We start from the raw sequence: 15,132 nt of genomic DNA on the forward strand, positions 1-15,132 counted from the left end.
TATCCTGTCTCAGTTTGAAAAGAAGCACATTCTGCTAGGATTTAGCGTATTCCGTTAATATAAGGGATATTCGCCTTCTTCTTCTTCTTCTCGTCGTTTACTTCTCAAGCGAGGAGCCTCTTGAGGTTGTAGGGCTCCGCGGCGCGGAGATCACCAAACCAGAAGTAGCGAAATAGGAAGAGATTAGCTGCCTCGGTGAGATGCACCGAGTCCCAGAAGAGATGCGTCGATGGAACCGGGCAAACGAACGATGAATTGTTGCAACCGCCAGCATGGAACAGTCCATCGCCGCAGCAAGCCTCCCTCGAGTTCGTGAATCCTTGAAAATCATTCGCGTGAATCCATCAGTGCTCGCGACCATGAAGCGAAGATCAAAATCGAAACTTACCATTCTCTAGAGGGGAACGTACCGCATCCATGAGGAGGCCGTAAGGTTTGAGGAAAACCATGGCCAGCTCCGGGAGCTGGAAGAGCATCTTGTTCACAAGGTTGCGCAAGCTTTTGTTGAAGAACGCCGCCATCTCGTTGAGCGTTTGCAAGCAGCCAATCTTCTGGCGACGGGTGATCAATCCCACCTTGGCAACGTAGTAGCGAGCCGCCGGTGCACAGCCGATCGGTCCCACTCCAACCAGCACGATCTTCCTCGCTCCCTGGTTGTACAAAGTCTAGCAAGCGCAAAACCAAGAGCGAGGACAGATCAAAGCAATGCGAAAGCTTCTCTCGAAGAACTTTTGGAGAAGAGAGTTTTTAGAGTGGGCTTACTTTGACAGCGGCCTCGTACTCTTCCATCATCATGCCCACGTAGTAGCGCCACGAGGATCCGATCCGGCGAAAGCTCGAGTTCGTGGGGAAGTAGAGGGCCTCCAGGTCGTTGCTCCCAATCGCCACTATAAACACCGAATCGCGCAGGATTGTCTTGGCTCGATCGTCTCCATATCGCTCCCGGAGAAGACCCACGCGCTCCGTGAACTGATCGATCTGCGTCTTAAAGCTCACGGCTCCCTGGAGAAGCACATATAAGCTCGATCCAAAGAGAGAGTTCTATACTACGACATCCAGCGATGGAAAACGAGGTTTTGGAAGAACGTATACCGCGTACTCGCCGATCAAACGGCTCCCCGCGGACGCAAAGTTTGCTCCAATCTCAAGAACAGCGTCGGGATCCATGTAAGACCGGGTGAAAGGGAGGTTGATCCACTGCGCGAGGAAATCCGCGAGCGTCCTTCCATCCGAGAATCGCCCCGTGGAGACCTTGAAGTAAGTCTCTCCATACGGCGGGGAGAGCGCCGCGACCGAGGAATTGGGGGGGAGAAACTTTGCGCTACCAGCGTCGAGGATGGAGTCTCCAAACACGAACATGGCGGACGCCGGCTTCGTGGGCAACATGGGGGCGCCGGAGGCGATGCGAGCGTGGGACGCGAAGACGAGGAGCTCGAGCAAGATGGGCAGCACTGGCACGAAGCTATGCATCGTGGCTGGGATTTGGAGTCGAGGAGCCGGCGAATGCTCGCTATAAATTTGAGAGTTCTCGCGCATCGTCCCCATGCAGTCGTGATGACGAGTTTTTTTGCGAGGCTTTTTTGGTCCAGAGTCACGCTTCCGGTTTTTTATGTAAGATCGAAACACTCGCTTCATGCCAATCTTCTAGAAACATTCCATTGTATTGCATCTTCAAAAGGTGGCAATGGAAAGCTGAGTAAATAGGTGTATTGTTGAGAAGTTCTAGCAAAGCCAACTCCATGTTTCTTCCTATTGCCAGTGCCTTTATAAACCCATTATACATATTATTATAAGACAGAATTGCTTACCATTTTTTTTAAATAACATAAAAATAATAAGTCATGACAAATAACCAATAAAAAAGAAATCATGGTGTATATATCTCAAGAAATGGTGAAGACAGAGCCCTATCTATCCCAAAAACTTTTATTTCTTGCTGGATTTTTTAAAAAAAACTAGTAAAATGTTAACATCTTAGCCATTGATTAGGATTATGAAAGAAGAATATTTACAAAATATTCTAAACACATAACATAAAAAATAATTTCAGTTATATTTTTAAAGGTACACATTAAATCACATAAATTAATCTTCAAATTTGAGAAATGGAACTGATGGCTATACTGGAATAAACAAGAAATAACTCTAATAAAGTGAGGAATGAGCATTGTTAGGTAATAAAAGAATAATATCTAAAGCAATATGTAATTTTGATACCTAAACTCTTATTCACATATATTTCTATAAATGTGTCTCTTTACTAGCAAAATCTTTGTTTTATATTATTCTATTGAAAATAATCTACTTCACTTTTTTATAATGAGTATCAAAGTAAATAAAATATTAAATGTCAAAATCTTTATGTAAATTTTACAAACCATCTAAATAAGAATATAAATATAAAAAATCAAAAAAATACTAATATAAGAGTATTTAATTTAGCAAATGGATCAAAATATTGAATCCAAAATAAATTTATACAAGAGTTATTACATAAAACTGAGTTTATAAATTTATATGAAAAGTATTGAATTTTTTTCTTTTTTTTATACAATATATGTTTGGGTAAAATACCCTACTAACTATGATAAACTTAACTTATTCATAAGTTAACTATTACTTTTACTAGTAATCTAGAAACAATATACCTTGAAAATACTTGTGCAATCCAACTGCCACTCTGCTCGTGCAAATACACGAAACCAACAATGAGTTTTAAGGTCAATGTTTTCACCAATCCTTTCCTCGAGTATGCCAATCACTATCTTCCCTGAATCGTCAGCTTAAATATTCACATCCTTTTCTCTGAGATGAGGGACATATCCATTCTTGCAATCTTATACTTATACGCAAAAGGTGGTTAAGAAGGTTTATAAAGCAGCCTTTCAGCTGAAGTGCCAGCTGGCAATTGCATGCAAGGTGCAAGCAACCAATGGGATAATATTGACGTATCGTTGTGTTGAGAGTAATTCCCATGCAACTTGAAGATAGCACGCAATAAAATTCCAACTTCTAGTATGTTTCACAACTTCTTCTTGACAACCTTGAAAACTCTGCCTCAGTCCAATCCAGAAGCCGAGCTTTGTCCACTCAACCATTTCTTGTTCTTGGCATTGGGCTTGCAAGGATTCTTCCCAGCGAAATGCTCTTGTGCTTCCGACACCTTTGGCTGGCCATTCCACAGGAACTGCGTAACATCCTCCACCTTGGACAGCTTGAGCAACAGGGGTGTCAATCTCTCAAGCTCCTTGTCATCTGCTTCTCCTCTGAATGGCTTGATCTCGATGCCATTGTGCGGGCACAGCCTGAAGTGGAACCTCTCATTGTCCACCCACACTAGCCGCTTCAACTCATGCCTGACCTTTACCTTGCGCACATCCTTGATGAAACCGGCCCTCGTCCTGGTGCAATCCTCAATGCCGTAAACGTCGGTTATAAGCTTTGCACTCGCCCCAAACCCTGCCACCGATTGATCCAGGTGCCTGGAATCCGAGACGCTGAAGATGACAACGCAGTAGGCCATTGCCATCCTGCTCAAGAACGCCTCCAGCCCAGGCCTGTTCACAATAGTGCTCGCGTTCTTCTTCCATACCAGCGTCTCGTTCAGGTCCAGCACCAAAACGGGTTTGCGCGCTTCCGCCATGCCCTGAAAGCCCTGTTATTTAGGGCGTCGTTAAAAAAAAAAGGCCCTCTTCCAAGAGAAATGGCATGAACATTGTCAAGAATACTCTCAAACCCGCTCTCATTTGCGAGGTACCGGTACCGCTTTGTTTTTGCCCTTGGCCTTGACAAGATTCTTGGCAGACTGCACTTGTGCTTCCGACACCTTTGGCTGGCCATTCCACAGGAACTGCGTCACGTCCTCCACCTTGGACAGCTCGAGCAAAAGAGGTGTCAACTTCTCAAGCTCCCTATCATCTGCTTCTCCTTTGAATGGCCTGATCTCGATGCCATTGTGCGGGCACAGCCTGAAGTTGAGGCGAACATCATCCACCCAGACTAGCCTCTTCATGTTGCACGTAGCAAGCTTGGACACGTCCTTGACAAATCCCTGTCGGCACCTGGTGCAATCCTTGATGCTGTATACCTCGCTGATCAGATGCGCAAATGCCCCAAACCCGGCCACACAATCGTTAACATGCTTTGAGTCTGATGCGCTGAAGATTATGAGCTTGTATACTTGCGCCATCTTGCTGAGGAACGCTTCTAGGCCAGGCCTCTTGACGATAGTGGAGTTCTTCCTGCAAATCAGCGTGTCGTCTAGATCCAGCACCAGCACCCCCCTCTCCATTCCTTCCCGCAGCCCTAATCAGGAATCCGGGATCGCCGCTGATCACCACCGTCCGTGGCTTTACGCTTTAAATAAAACAATCCCATTGGTCGACAATGTGTTTTATACATGCCACAGGCCATCTTGTGCTCTATTTCTTGCGCCCAGGGCTTGTGGCACACGCGCCTAGGGCTTGTTCCAGGTCTCCAAGGGCGGAGCTTTCCAGATCGTCCTTCATTGCGATCAAAGCTTTGCAATGGTGCGGCGATGCAGCTCCTAGAGGACAAGATTTGCCATCTCATAGAGCACCATCTGTTTGGCGATTGTCCGTGTCGAGTTCTTCCCTCTCGCACGTAAGAAAAACTTTGGTACGTACTGTTGAATGCCGGACAATCGCAATGCATGACGACAGGCAATACAAAACAAAGTAGTTGTTGCAAGATCAATAAACACCAACTCAATCAACAAAATTACTTGTGCTTGGGAATACTTAACATAGGCTTAATTTTATATAATTCAAAAGTTTAAAACACAATTAAAACTAGGTGATATTTAGAATATAGCTGTGATGAAATCTAAATTTTGAGTTCCTGATGTTTGAAGTTCCTAGAGTTTCAATAGGGGGAACGATTGTGAAAAATTCGTCGACGTTCAAGAAAACTGCCCATGCAGCCGGCTGCTAACCCAACTGTGTTGCATACGAACTGAGATCGCAATCCTCATGTAGATTCCGCGGCTCGCCGCGCACTGGATCGATCGAGACCTCAAATCAATTCATGATAGTTTTTCATGTTACAATAACGCTCAGTTAAGTTTTCTAGGTTTCCAGATCAATGCAGCCGGTAAAGATTGTTTCCGCGCAGCTCGTTCGGCCATCACACCCATCACGCGCCACCACCAAAAGGTTTGAGCTCACAGGTTTCGACCGAATCATGCAGTACGTCCCCTACCAGAAGCGAATACTCTTCTACAAATCTTTCGAGGAGGAGCAAGAAGATCTCACTGTGGCGCTCCAGCAAAGCCTGGCCGAGGTATTGCTACCATTCTACCCATTAGCGGGACGATTGAGAAGCGGGAATGGAGTTTCAGAGCCGGCATTGGAGCTGGATCGCACAGATTTGGGCGTGAGATTCACCCAAGCCGTGACGAGCTCGCGTCTCAGCGAGCTGGGAGATTTCCAGCCTTGCGAATTTTGTGAATCCCTCTGTGACGTGGAGTGTTCCCCAGAGTTTCCATGGACACCAGATACTCCACTTCTTTTTCTCCAGGCAAGGTTTTCTTTGGAGTTCTTTAGTGTCTTTGCTGATATATAATTCTTCTTTCTACTCTACCTAAGGTGACTAAGTTCGGATGTGGAGGCCTTAGCATTGGTGTTTCTGGCAGCCACCAGATCATGGACGGTGTAAGTTTCTGGCATTTCCTAAACTCCTGGGCCGAGTTCTCAAGAACAGGGAAGATCGCGCACGCGCCCCAGGTGACTTTCGGCTACGAGGAGCGAGATCCAACTCAAGCCATCAAAGAAGTCCCGAGAAAGCCAAGCAAATGCAGCGAGAGATCCCAGGAGCTGGGACTCAAGCACTACAAGATGGACAAGGATATGATCGAGAAGCTCAAGCGTGAAGCACCAGGCACCACAACTTTCGAGGTTGTGTGCGCTCACTTCTGGAAGAAAGTGGTGGTGGCCAAGGGGCTGGAAGGATCGAGCAGCTGCAACTTCATGGTTCTTGTGGATTGCCGCGGCCGGATCAAGTCACTCCCCTCCAAGTTCTACTTTGGAAACGCGATCTGGTCCTCGGTTGCGACTGCCACCGTCGGCGATCTCGCAAGAAATCCCGTGTCGCATGCCGCGGCTCTTCTACACGATGCGATCACTAGATTCGACGCAGACAAGGCAGAAGAGAAGTTCCATCAGCGTCGACGTCCACAAGCTCAGCAAGGATCGCAAGTGCTTGGATCCAAGCCTTGCTTCACTCTGGTGGCGGTGGAGTCGCCCAAGCAACCGGTTTTCGAGTGTGACTTTGGGTTTGGAAGGCCGGTGGGGATGAGCTTTGGAGCGAATGATCTTCATGACGGCAAGATCTATCTCTTTCCTCTGGCACCCGGGTCGGGCAGTGGTGTTTCAGTCACTGTTGTTCTTGACAAGGAGTCTCTTGGAAGAATGCTTTGATTCACACGAGTTCTCTGCGATCTTTCATGAACCCGGCAGCTACTGAGTTGAGCCTCCAGACGCATATCAATCAGCTCAAGAAATCCAGCGAAAGTTTGCAACCTGCGAGGTACGCTTCTCTTCTTCAAAAGTGTACCGAGCAAAAGTCCGCCGCTGCTGGCAAACTCGTCCACCAGCACATCCTTTCCTCTGGGTGTGGAGTGAATAGATATATTCAAAACCATCTGATTTTCATGTATGCAAAGTGTGGCTGCCTGGAAGATGCCTTGGAGGTTTTTGAGCTGCTTCCAAATCCAAATGTTTTCTCGTGGACAGCGCTGATCACCGCCTATGCCAAGGAAGGGCATTTGCGGGAGGTGCTTGGGCTTTTCAGGAAGATGCAGCTAGATGGTACTAAGCCAGATGCTTTTGTTTTCAGCACAGTTCTTACAGCATGCTCTAGCGCTGGAGCTCTAAACGAAGGAAAAGCCATTCACGACTGCGCTGTTTTGGCTGGGATGGAAACACAAGTTGTGGGAAATGCAATCGTCAACTTATACGGGAAATGCGGGAGAGTGCATGAAGCTAAGGCTGTGTTTGAAAGGTTGCCAGAAAGAAACCTTGTGTCCTGGAATGCTCTCATTGCAGCAAATGCACAAAACGGGCATTGCAAGGATGCGATGCAAGTTTTTCATTTGATGGATCTGGATGGTTCTGTAAGACCAAACGATGCTACCTTTGTCAGTGTTGTGGATGCCTGCTCGAACCTTTTGGATCTTCCCCGAGGAAAGTCCACCCACGAACGGATCATTCGTACGGGCTTTGATTCCTATCTCTTTGTCGGAAATTCGCTTGTGAACATGTACGGAAAGTGTGGGAGTGTTGACCGTGCTAGGCTAGTATTTGAAAAGATGAGGTTGCGGGATGTTTTATCGTGGACTTCGTTGATCGCTGCGTATGCCTTAAACGGGCATCGCAGTGCTGCGCTGGAATGGAACCAGAGGATGGACTTGGAGGGTATTCCTCCCAACGACATCACATTTGTAAGCATTTTATTTGCTTGCGGCCACTCGGGACTCGTCTATCAGGGGCGAGATTTTTTCGTGTCGATGGTGGAAGACCATTCCATTTTGCCAACAATGGAGCACTATGGTTGCATGATCGATCTTCTTGCTCGTGCTGGGTGGCTGGAAGAGGCCACGCAACTTATTAATTTGAGCCCATTTGGTCACAAATCGTTTGAGTGGCTAACACTTTTAGGAGCTTGCAAGATGCATGGAAACCAAGGCTTGGCTTCCCAAGTTGCAAAACAAGTGTTTGTGAAAGATCCCAAGTCTGCATCGCCATATATGTTGCTCCTTCGAACTAAAACCTGTCGAATGGAATAATAACTACCATTTTATTATTAAGATCTAAACAAAGAGTGATGTTTCTTAAAGCAAATATTTGTAACTAGCTATACCACCGCAGTAGACTCATTAGCATAAAATACAACAAGTGTAACCTGAATCTCACCCATGATACCAAAGAAGTTACTAGTGCCTCCAGTAATAGCTTATTCTGAAACTTGCTGATTACCAATCAATAAGCTCGTTGTTATCAGTATCAGCAACCAAAACCTCGATTCATATAAAATGGTGGGTCATAATAATTTGTACACTTGAGATTTATCACTAACCAAAACTATACCAAGTAAACCAATGAGGTATAAGCAAGCTCAAGCTTAAGCCTGCTAAATAAAATCAGAAAATCGAGTACCAAGAACATAAGCATTAACAAAATCTTTGGGTCACCAATTCCACTATAAAATTTCAACATAGGAAAAATTGGACCATATTATTCTTTCTACTAGCAAATGAAAGTAACAAGAGTATCAATACTATCAACACAAGAATTTCAACAAAAATCAGATCATATTCTTGATATATTTCCCTTAATGCTTCTGAAGTAAAAAAGTAAAGCATTGTACTTAGATTTGATTATATGAAGTTTATGAGAGTGAGGAGGCTGTGTACTTCATGTGACGTTGCAACCCACATTCGAAAGTGCGGAAGGCTGCGTGACTTTGAAGGAGGCAAGCGCATCCACAACAATCTCATAGCTTCTTCAAGGCCAATTGATAGCTATCTCTCAAATCTTCTGGTAGAAATGTATAGTAGATGTGGCAGTGTTACACAAGCATGGCTAGTCTTCAAACAAATCCATGACAAGAGCGTCTACTCCTGGACTGTTATCATCGCAGCATTTGCCCACAATGGGCATTTTCTTGAGGCATTTGTTCTCTTCCACAAAATGGACTTGGAGGGCGTTTTGCCGAACAAAGTCACCTTCGTCACAGTCCTGCGAGCATGCACCACCCTCGCACAGTGCGAGAAAATCTTCGCCCGGGTGAAACATCTCGGCTGGGAGCTAGACACCACCCTTGGAACCGCCTTTGTGAGCACATTCGCAAAGCTCGGGGACTTGGCCGCGGCTAGAGACGCTTTCGAGAATCTCGGCAGCTCCAGGAATGTGGTGTCGTGGACCGTGATGATCTGGGCTTACGCGCAGCAGGGTTTCATTCGAGCGGCCTTCGATCTCTACAAGAGAATGGACTGCGAGCCAAACGCTGTAACTTTCATGGCCGTGATGGATTCCTGTTTGCGTCCAGAGGACTTACCGCGAGCGGAGCAAATCCACGCACACATGGTTGCCTCCGGCTTTGATTCCGATGCTGTCTTGCAAGTTTGTCTCGTCACCATGTATGGGAAGTGTGGGAGCGTCGACAGCGCTTGGAGCATCTTCGAAAACTTGAAGGAGAGAAGCGTGGTTGCATGGAACTCCATGCTATCTGCGTTCGCCAGCAACGGGTGTTACGAGAGGAGCTTGAAACTCTACGAAAGAATGCTGCTAGAGGGGAAAACACCCGACAAGATCACTTACTTGGCTGTGCTTGATGCCTGCCAGAGCGTTTCCGAGGCCCGGAGGTACGCCGCTACCTTCGAGCTGGAGCTAGATATTGCTGCAAAAAATGCCGCGGTCAGTGCGTACGCGAGGTGTGGAAGCTTGAAAGAAGCCAAGGCTGCGTTTGATGCAATACAATGGAAGAACAATGCTGTGACATGGAACGCCATGATCTCCGGCCTTGCACAGCACGGCGAGAGCAAGCAAGCTCTCGAGTGCTTTTGGAAAATGGAACTGGAAGGAGTGAGACCAAACTCGGTCACTTACCTCGCAAGTCTAGAGGCATGCTCGAGCTTGAACGATTTGACGAGAGGGAGACAACTCCACGCCAGGATCCTCCTGGAAAACATACACGAGGCAAACCTCAGCAATGCCGTGATCAACATGTATGGCAAGTGTGGAAGTCTAGACGAAGCAATGGACGAGTTTGCAAAAATGCCCGAGAGAGATGTGGTCTCCTGGAACACAATGATAGCAACATACGCTCAACACGGCAGTGGAAGACAAGCACTAGAGTTTTTCAAGCAAATGGACCTGGAAGGATGGACTACGGACAGAGCAACGTACCTGGGAGCGATCGACGCGTGCGGCAGCGTTCCATCTCTAGCTCTCGGAAAAACCATCCACTCCATCGTCGCCACTGCTGCTCCATGCCTGGAACAAGATCCGGGAGTCGCCACAGCGCTCGTCACCATGTATGCTCGGTGTGGAAGCCTGCACGACGCAAAGTCAGTGTTCTGGAGATCTCACTCGCGGAACCTCGTTACCTGGTCGAACTTGATCGCTGCGTGTGCTCAGCACGGCCGAGAGAACGAGGCCCTGGATCTCTTCCGCGAGATGCAGCTCCAGGGAACCAAGCCCGACGCTCTAACTTTCAGCACGCTCGTCGCGGCTTGCAGCCGGCGAGGAGTCGTGAAAGATGGCGTCTTCTACTTTGTGTCCATGGTGGAGGACTACAGCATCCCGGCGAGCGAGGACCACTTTGGAGGGATGGTCGATTTGCTGGGACGAGCAGGCTGGCTGGAAGAGGCCGAGCAAGTGATGCGAAAGAATCCTTGCGCTTTGGCTCACGCTGTTTTGCTGGGAGCTTGTCACGTCCACGGCGATGTCGAGCGAGGGATTCGCATCGCTCAGAGCGCTCTCGAGTTGGATTGGAAGAACTCGGCATCGTATATCACCATGTCTCACATGTACGCTGGCGCTGGATCACGGCAAGAGTTTCACGAGTTAGAGACCAGCTTATCAGAAGAACTTGGATCACTCACCTCTTGAAGAAATCTTGTGCGCTGATAGTCGAAGAGATCGCAAGAACTCGAGAAACAATGAGGATGAATGATCAATCAGCCATTCAAGGAAAAGAGATTTTCTACATCAGAGGAGATCGATCTGATCGAGTCGAGCGGTGAATTTCTACTAGCTAGCGGCTACGTTTCCTTGCCCTCGCTTACGCGATGTCGGTGTCGTCAAAATCATCCTCGAAGCTGTTGAAGAAGTCGAGATCGCAGGGCTTGTTGTCGACGATGGCGTCGCCCAGCATCTCGATGCCGTCGCCGTCGATGTCCATGTCCATCGCGACGCTGCCGCCCACGCCCTGATCCTCGACATCGCCCGCCACATACACTGGGAATGGCTTCATCGCCCGCGCTTCCCTCCTCCAAACCCTAGAACAAGATCTCCGACCGATGGGACGAATATACCCTTAGGGCAACGTTCACTGGGATATTCCTAACCAACTTGACCATTGACTAGGACTGTACAGGGCTATTGTCTGGCTTTCTTTTGGCCCCTGGGAGTACGCTCGTGTTTCTCGAGCAAGAGTTCTGGCAAGCCTCGAATGGCGGTGATTTTCCTGGAGAGAAAACCAAGTGAGAAACACCACGATCGAGAAGATCTCTTACTTGGTCGCGTAGACTTCCCGCGCCTCGGCCTTCCACACCTTCAATCGCGCGGCGTTCTCTCTCCACCGCTTCACTCGCAAAACCTCGCGGCGAGCAGTGCGAGCCCGGTAGAACTCGATAAACTTCTTTCGATCGGCCTGGAAGAGCGCGGGCAACGATCAAATTCACGGAAGAGAAATCTAGCGAGCTTACATTGACATATCTCGTCTTTTGCAATCCACGCCACTGCCTGTTGAGATTTCTACGCGGCCTTGGCGGCGGCCGGGGCTTGATCACCGGATCGTTGGCCTCGAGCTTGGTCACTCCAGTGTAGAGTGTTGGAACTCTAAAAGGATCTGCCAGTGAAAGTCTCCACAAGAATGCCCAAGAGATCACCAGCAAGACATACCCACGTATTTGTTTCTTCGCTTGTCGCGGAACAAATGCCGCACCCACAGGCACGAGAATCGCAATGCCGGTGGATCAGCGCAGCCGGATCTGCCCGTGATCGCGGATGATCGCTGGAGTAGCGGCTTGAGGGCGCCCACGCACGCCCTGGCCATCGGTGCCCAAGAACCCTAAACCCTAAGAAACAAATGCGCCTCTCCTCGCGATGGCGCCTCTTGTTTCGCAGCGGCGCGAGGCGAGTGAGCACGCAGGCGAGGGCGCCGATCGTTTTCAAGGTGAGCGAGCCCGTGCCCGTGATCTATCCATCGCTCAGGAACCGCTGGAAGCCGCTGGAAGTGGTGGCTCCATTCGAGCTTCCCGAAGAGGCGCAATTCTCTGGCGATGGAAGCGATGAAGAAGATGAAGAGGAGGAAGAAGAGGAGGAGCAGCATAGATCTAGGCGAGGGAGACAGGCAAAGGATCAAAGGCAAATGCAGGGAAGGGTAAAGCATCACAAAAGAGAAGAGTTTCACGAAGAGGAAGAAGGAGGAGGTACGCAAGAGGAAGAAGAAGACGACCAAGGGATCATAGAAATAGAAGAAGATCACGACGAAGAAGAATGTAGCGACGAAGACGACGATGATCTCGTCATGAATTCCGAGGAGGAAGCCGACTACCAAGAGCTCGCTCGAATGGTTGACGAGGAGGATCGAGAAGAGGCCGAGGCCGCACAGGCAGCCAAAGCTAGAGCTCGCGATCGTCACCGCAGTCGAGAGGAACCACAAGATCAAGCCCTCGTCCTCCAAAAACCTCCCAAGAACACGACGAGATCACCGGTGGTGGAAGATCAAGAACAGGAGCAAAGTTCCAGCAGGGAATCGAGTGACCACCATAGCGGTTCCAAGCGACTCGAGCAAATCATCCGGGAGCTCGAGCAACAGGACGTGAAGTTCGACTCGGCGGCGTATGGATCGCTCCTCCAGTGGTGCGGAAACTCCAAATCCCTCGATCTGGGATCCCGCGTCTTGGATCACATGATCAAGACGAAGCAAACGCTGGACAGATACCTCCTCAACATGCTCGTCGAGATGTACGGCAAATGCGGCGCCGTCGGACAGGCCCGACAGACATTCGACCGGATATCGCGGAAGAATGTCTTCTCGTGGACAATCATGATCACGGCCTACGCCCAGAACGGGCACAGCGCAGAGGCGATCAAGCTCCTGGCGGCCATGGATCTCGACGGCGAGCCTCCAAATGTGGTGACGTTCGTCAACGCGCTCGCCGCTTGCTCGAGCTCGCGATCGCTCCACGCCGGCCGGATCATCCACGAGAGCTTGGCGGCGAGAAATCTCGACTCCAATCTCATCGCCCAGACCGCGCTGCTCGACATGTATAGCAAGTGCTCGAGCTTGCAAGAGGCGATCCGGGTGTTCTCCGCGATCAAGAACAAGGACACGGTGTCGTACAACGCCATGATCTCCGCGCTCTCTCGCCAGGGGTACGGCAAGGAATCGCTGGAATTGTTCCAGAGAATGGAGCTCGAGGGGGTCCGGCCGGACGAGGTGACGTACGGCAGCGTCCTCAACGCTTGCGAGAGGCTTGGCGCTCTATCGTACGGAATCTCCGTACACCGCCGGATTCGTGGGACCGCGCTAGAGTCGGACGTGGTGGTGGCCACCGCGCTGGTCGGGCTGTATGGCCGCTGTGGCCAGCTGGATTCCGCTCGGGGAATGTTCGAGGCGATGGGGCAGAGGGGCGTGGTGGCGTGGACGCTCATGATCTCTTCCCTGGCCCAGAATGGGCGAGGCGATGAGGCGCTGGATCTCTTCCGGAGGATGGAATGCGCGGGCGTGGCCCCCGACGAGGTGACGCTGGCGAGTGCCTTGCTGGCGTGTGGTGGCCGCCGCGTGGAGGAGGGGCGGCGGATATTCGACGCCCTGGGGAGGGTATATCCGGTGTCCGCCTCGGCGGAACACTACGGTTGCATGGTGGAGGTTCTAGGGCGGGCGGGGAAGCTCGAGGAGGCCGAGGGTTTGATCCAGGGAATGCCGTGCAAGGCCAGCGGCGCGATCTGGATGGCGCTGCTGGCGGCTTGCAATCGGCGCGGCGATCTGGAGCGGGGGATTCGTGCTGCGAATCGAGCACAGCAGCTCGATCCCGGGAGCTTTGCGGCGTCCATGGCGATGCTCGCGGAGCTGTATGGAGCGGCGGGGCGGTGGGAGGATGCTGCCAGGGTCAGGAAGGCTGTGGAATCGAGGAATGCGAGGAGGGAGCCCGGCGGGCGGAGCTGGATCGAGGTGAAGAACAGGGTGCACGAGTTTGGGGAGGATGATGATCGTCTGCAAGGCCCTCGGCTGGACAAGATCCGTGGCGAGCTCCAGCGATTGAGCTCGCTAGCCGTCGAGGAAGGGGGGATTTGCAAGGACGAGAATGCCAGGGCTCACATTCTTGGCTGCTGCCACAGCGAGAAGGTGGCGATTGGATTTGGGATTGTGTCCACGCCTGCTGGGCAATTGATAAGGATCGTCAAGAATCTAAGGGCTTGCCACGATTGCCATGCTTTTGCCAAGTTTGTGTCTAGAAGGATACAGAGGGAAATAAGTGTGCGGGATCCGTATGGCTTGCATTGCTTCCAGACTAATGGCTCTTGCTCTTGTGAAATTTGATAGAAGAAACGAGCTCGTTTTGATGGAAAACTCACAAATGCCTGGAAGTAGGAGCCAAAAACCTAATAACAAGCCCTAAAAAGGTGGACATTACACTAACTATGTGATTGGAGATGACAGAGTTATCTAAACAATGGAGGGAGCTCCTGGGCCAAGCTCTGCTGATTTGCAGTAGCAACACTACACACTAGAGAAACAAGAGGATAGGAAATGTGAATTTTTTAATTTGGAGTGAGTTCTAACATTGAACTTAATTTACATGAATCATGAATTGCAAATTGAATTATTAAGGATTAGTGGGTGATTTGTGGCACTGCACACCATTGGATTAACTCAAATTTTAAGAATTGCATTGAACAATAAAAAACCGTTGGATTGAATGATTTATAACAATTATTATATATCTGCATGCTACTTGCTTGCTTTGTTGGCTGTGCTGTTGCTCACTCATTGAGTTCATGAATTGCCACTTTTGCTAGTGAGCTACAACCATTTTCAAAGTCTCCTCTTCTACTCCTTGTAGCATCCTTGGCAAATTTGGCTTTGTTTGCCAGACTCAACCGTTGGATTGAATGATTTATAACAATCATGAATTGCCAGACATCAGTTTGCTGATGTTTGATTAAGTGTTTGGAGTAGTCCCTGAAATGCTCATTTAACAGGTTGCTCCATTTGCTTTTTAAACTAACCCTATTATGAACCAAAGACAGGGCAAAATTAAAGATGAGCCTTGCCTTCTATGCCATGACATGGTTAAATTCCACCCCCTAGCCTACTCTATTAAGCTTGCGAGAGTTTATTAAAAGCTACTCAAGTTTGCCAAAAGATCAGAATTAGATT

At 49.3% G+C, this 15,132-nt stretch overlaps 6 protein-coding genes across 6 annotated transcripts; 3 read left to right on the forward strand and 3 right to left on the reverse strand.

Moving 5' to 3' along the window:
* Positions 1 to 97: 97 nt before the first annotated feature.
* Positions 98 to 1,545, reverse strand: LOC9653752 (GDSL esterase/lipase 6). Its single transcript, XM_024683399.1, has 4 exons — positions 1,093 to 1,545; positions 763 to 1,002; positions 411 to 665; positions 98 to 319 (listed from the first exon to the last, which is right to left on the reverse strand). The coding sequence occupies exons 1-4, from the start codon at positions 1,543 to 1,545 to the stop codon at positions 98 to 100; spliced, it is 1,170 nt and encodes a 389-aa protein (XP_024539167.1).
* Positions 1,546 to 3,058: 1,513 nt separating this feature from the next.
* Positions 3,059 to 3,643, reverse strand: LOC9653753 (mitochondrial import inner membrane translocase subunit TIM50). The gene has a single exon (XM_024683400.1). It carries the CDS (start codon positions 3,641 to 3,643, stop codon positions 3,059 to 3,061), a length of 585 nt encoding a protein of 194 aa, XP_024539168.1.
* Positions 3,644 to 3,742: 99 nt separating this feature from the next.
* On the reverse strand, positions 3,743 to 4,291 carry LOC112349274 (probable C-terminal domain small phosphatase). The gene has a single exon (XM_024683401.1). It carries the CDS (start codon positions 4,289 to 4,291, stop codon positions 3,743 to 3,745), a length of 549 nt encoding a protein of 182 aa, XP_024539169.1.
* Positions 4,292 to 5,127: 836 nt separating this feature from the next.
* LOC9653754 (shikimate O-hydroxycinnamoyltransferase) lies at positions 5,128 to 6,675 on the forward strand. Its single transcript, XM_024683553.1, has 2 exons — positions 5,128 to 5,538; positions 5,607 to 6,675. The coding sequence occupies exons 1-2, from the start codon at positions 5,203 to 5,205 to the stop codon at positions 6,435 to 6,437; spliced, it is 1,167 nt and encodes a 388-aa protein (XP_024539321.1). The 5' UTR covers positions 5,128 to 5,202; the 3' UTR covers positions 6,438 to 6,675.
* LOC112349275 (putative pentatricopeptide repeat-containing protein At3g01580) lies at positions 6,464 to 7,804 on the forward strand. The gene has a single exon (XM_024683402.1). The coding sequence runs from the start codon at positions 6,464 to 6,466 to the stop codon at positions 7,802 to 7,804; it is 1,341 nt and encodes a 446-aa protein (XP_024539170.1).
* Positions 7,805 to 8,564: 760 nt separating this feature from the next.
* LOC112349276 lies at positions 8,565 to 14,541 on the forward strand. The gene is made up of 4 exons (XM_024683403.1): positions 8,565 to 10,628; positions 10,777 to 10,923; positions 11,119 to 11,364; positions 11,767 to 14,541. The coding sequence occupies exons 1-4, from the start codon at positions 8,565 to 8,567 to the stop codon at positions 14,290 to 14,292; spliced, it is 4,983 nt and encodes a 1,660-aa protein (XP_024539171.1). The 3' UTR covers positions 14,293 to 14,541.
* Positions 14,542 to 15,132: the final 591 nt, after the last annotated feature.

Source organism: Selaginella moellendorffii, unplaced genomic scaffold (assembly GCF_000143415.4).
Source record: "Selaginella moellendorffii unplaced genomic scaffold, v1.0 SELMOscaffold_37, whole genome shotgun sequence".
NCBI lineage: Eukaryota > Viridiplantae > Streptophyta > Lycopodiopsida > Selaginellales > Selaginellaceae > Selaginella > Selaginella moellendorffii.

What these genes read in the sequence shown, in the direction of transcription:
- LOC112349276 (XM_024683403.1), top strand. Translation starts at nt 8,565, where the DNA reads ATGTATAGTAGATGTGGCAGTGTTACACAAGCATGGCTAGTCTTCAAA. An exon ending in AACTTGGATCACTCACCTCT is followed by an intron (nt 10,629 to 10,776) that starts TGAAGAAATCTT and finishes AATTTCTACTAG; the next exon opens with CTAGCGGCTACGTTTCCTTG. An exon ending in CGGCGAGCAGTGCGAGCCCG is followed by an intron (nt 11,365 to 11,766) that starts GTAGAACTCGAT and finishes TCGCTGGAGTAG; the next exon opens with CGGCTTGAGGGCGCCCACGC.
- LOC9653754 (XM_024683553.1), top strand. Translation starts at nt 5,203, where the DNA reads ATGCAGTACGTCCCCTACCAGAAGCGAATACTCTTCTACAAATCTTTC. An exon ending in CTCCACTTCTTTTTCTCCAG is followed by an intron (nt 5,539 to 5,606) that starts GCAAGGTTTTCT and finishes ACTCTACCTAAG; the next exon opens with GTGACTAAGTTCGGATGTGG.
- LOC9653752 (XM_024683399.1), bottom strand. Translation starts at nt 1,545, where the DNA reads ATGGGGACGATGCGCGAGAACTCTCAAATTTATAGCGAGCATTCGCCG. An exon ending in GTTTGATCGGCGAGTACGCG is followed by an intron (nt 1,003 to 1,092) that starts GTATACGTTCTT and finishes GTGCTTCTCCAG; the next exon opens with GGAGCCGTGAGCTTTAAGAC. An exon ending in AGTACGAGGCCGCTGTCAAA is followed by an intron (nt 666 to 762) that starts GTAAGCCCACTC and finishes TGCGCTTGCTAG; the next exon opens with ACTTTGTACAACCAGGGAGC.
- LOC9653753 (XM_024683400.1), bottom strand. Translation starts at nt 3,643, where the DNA reads ATGGCGGAAGCGCGCAAACCCGTTTTGGTGCTGGACCTGAACGAGACG.
- LOC112349274 (XM_024683401.1), bottom strand. Translation starts at nt 4,291, where the DNA reads ATGGAGAGGGGGGTGCTGGTGCTGGATCTAGACGACACGCTGATTTGC.
- LOC112349275 (XM_024683402.1), top strand. Translation starts at nt 6,464, where the DNA reads ATGAACCCGGCAGCTACTGAGTTGAGCCTCCAGACGCATATCAATCAG.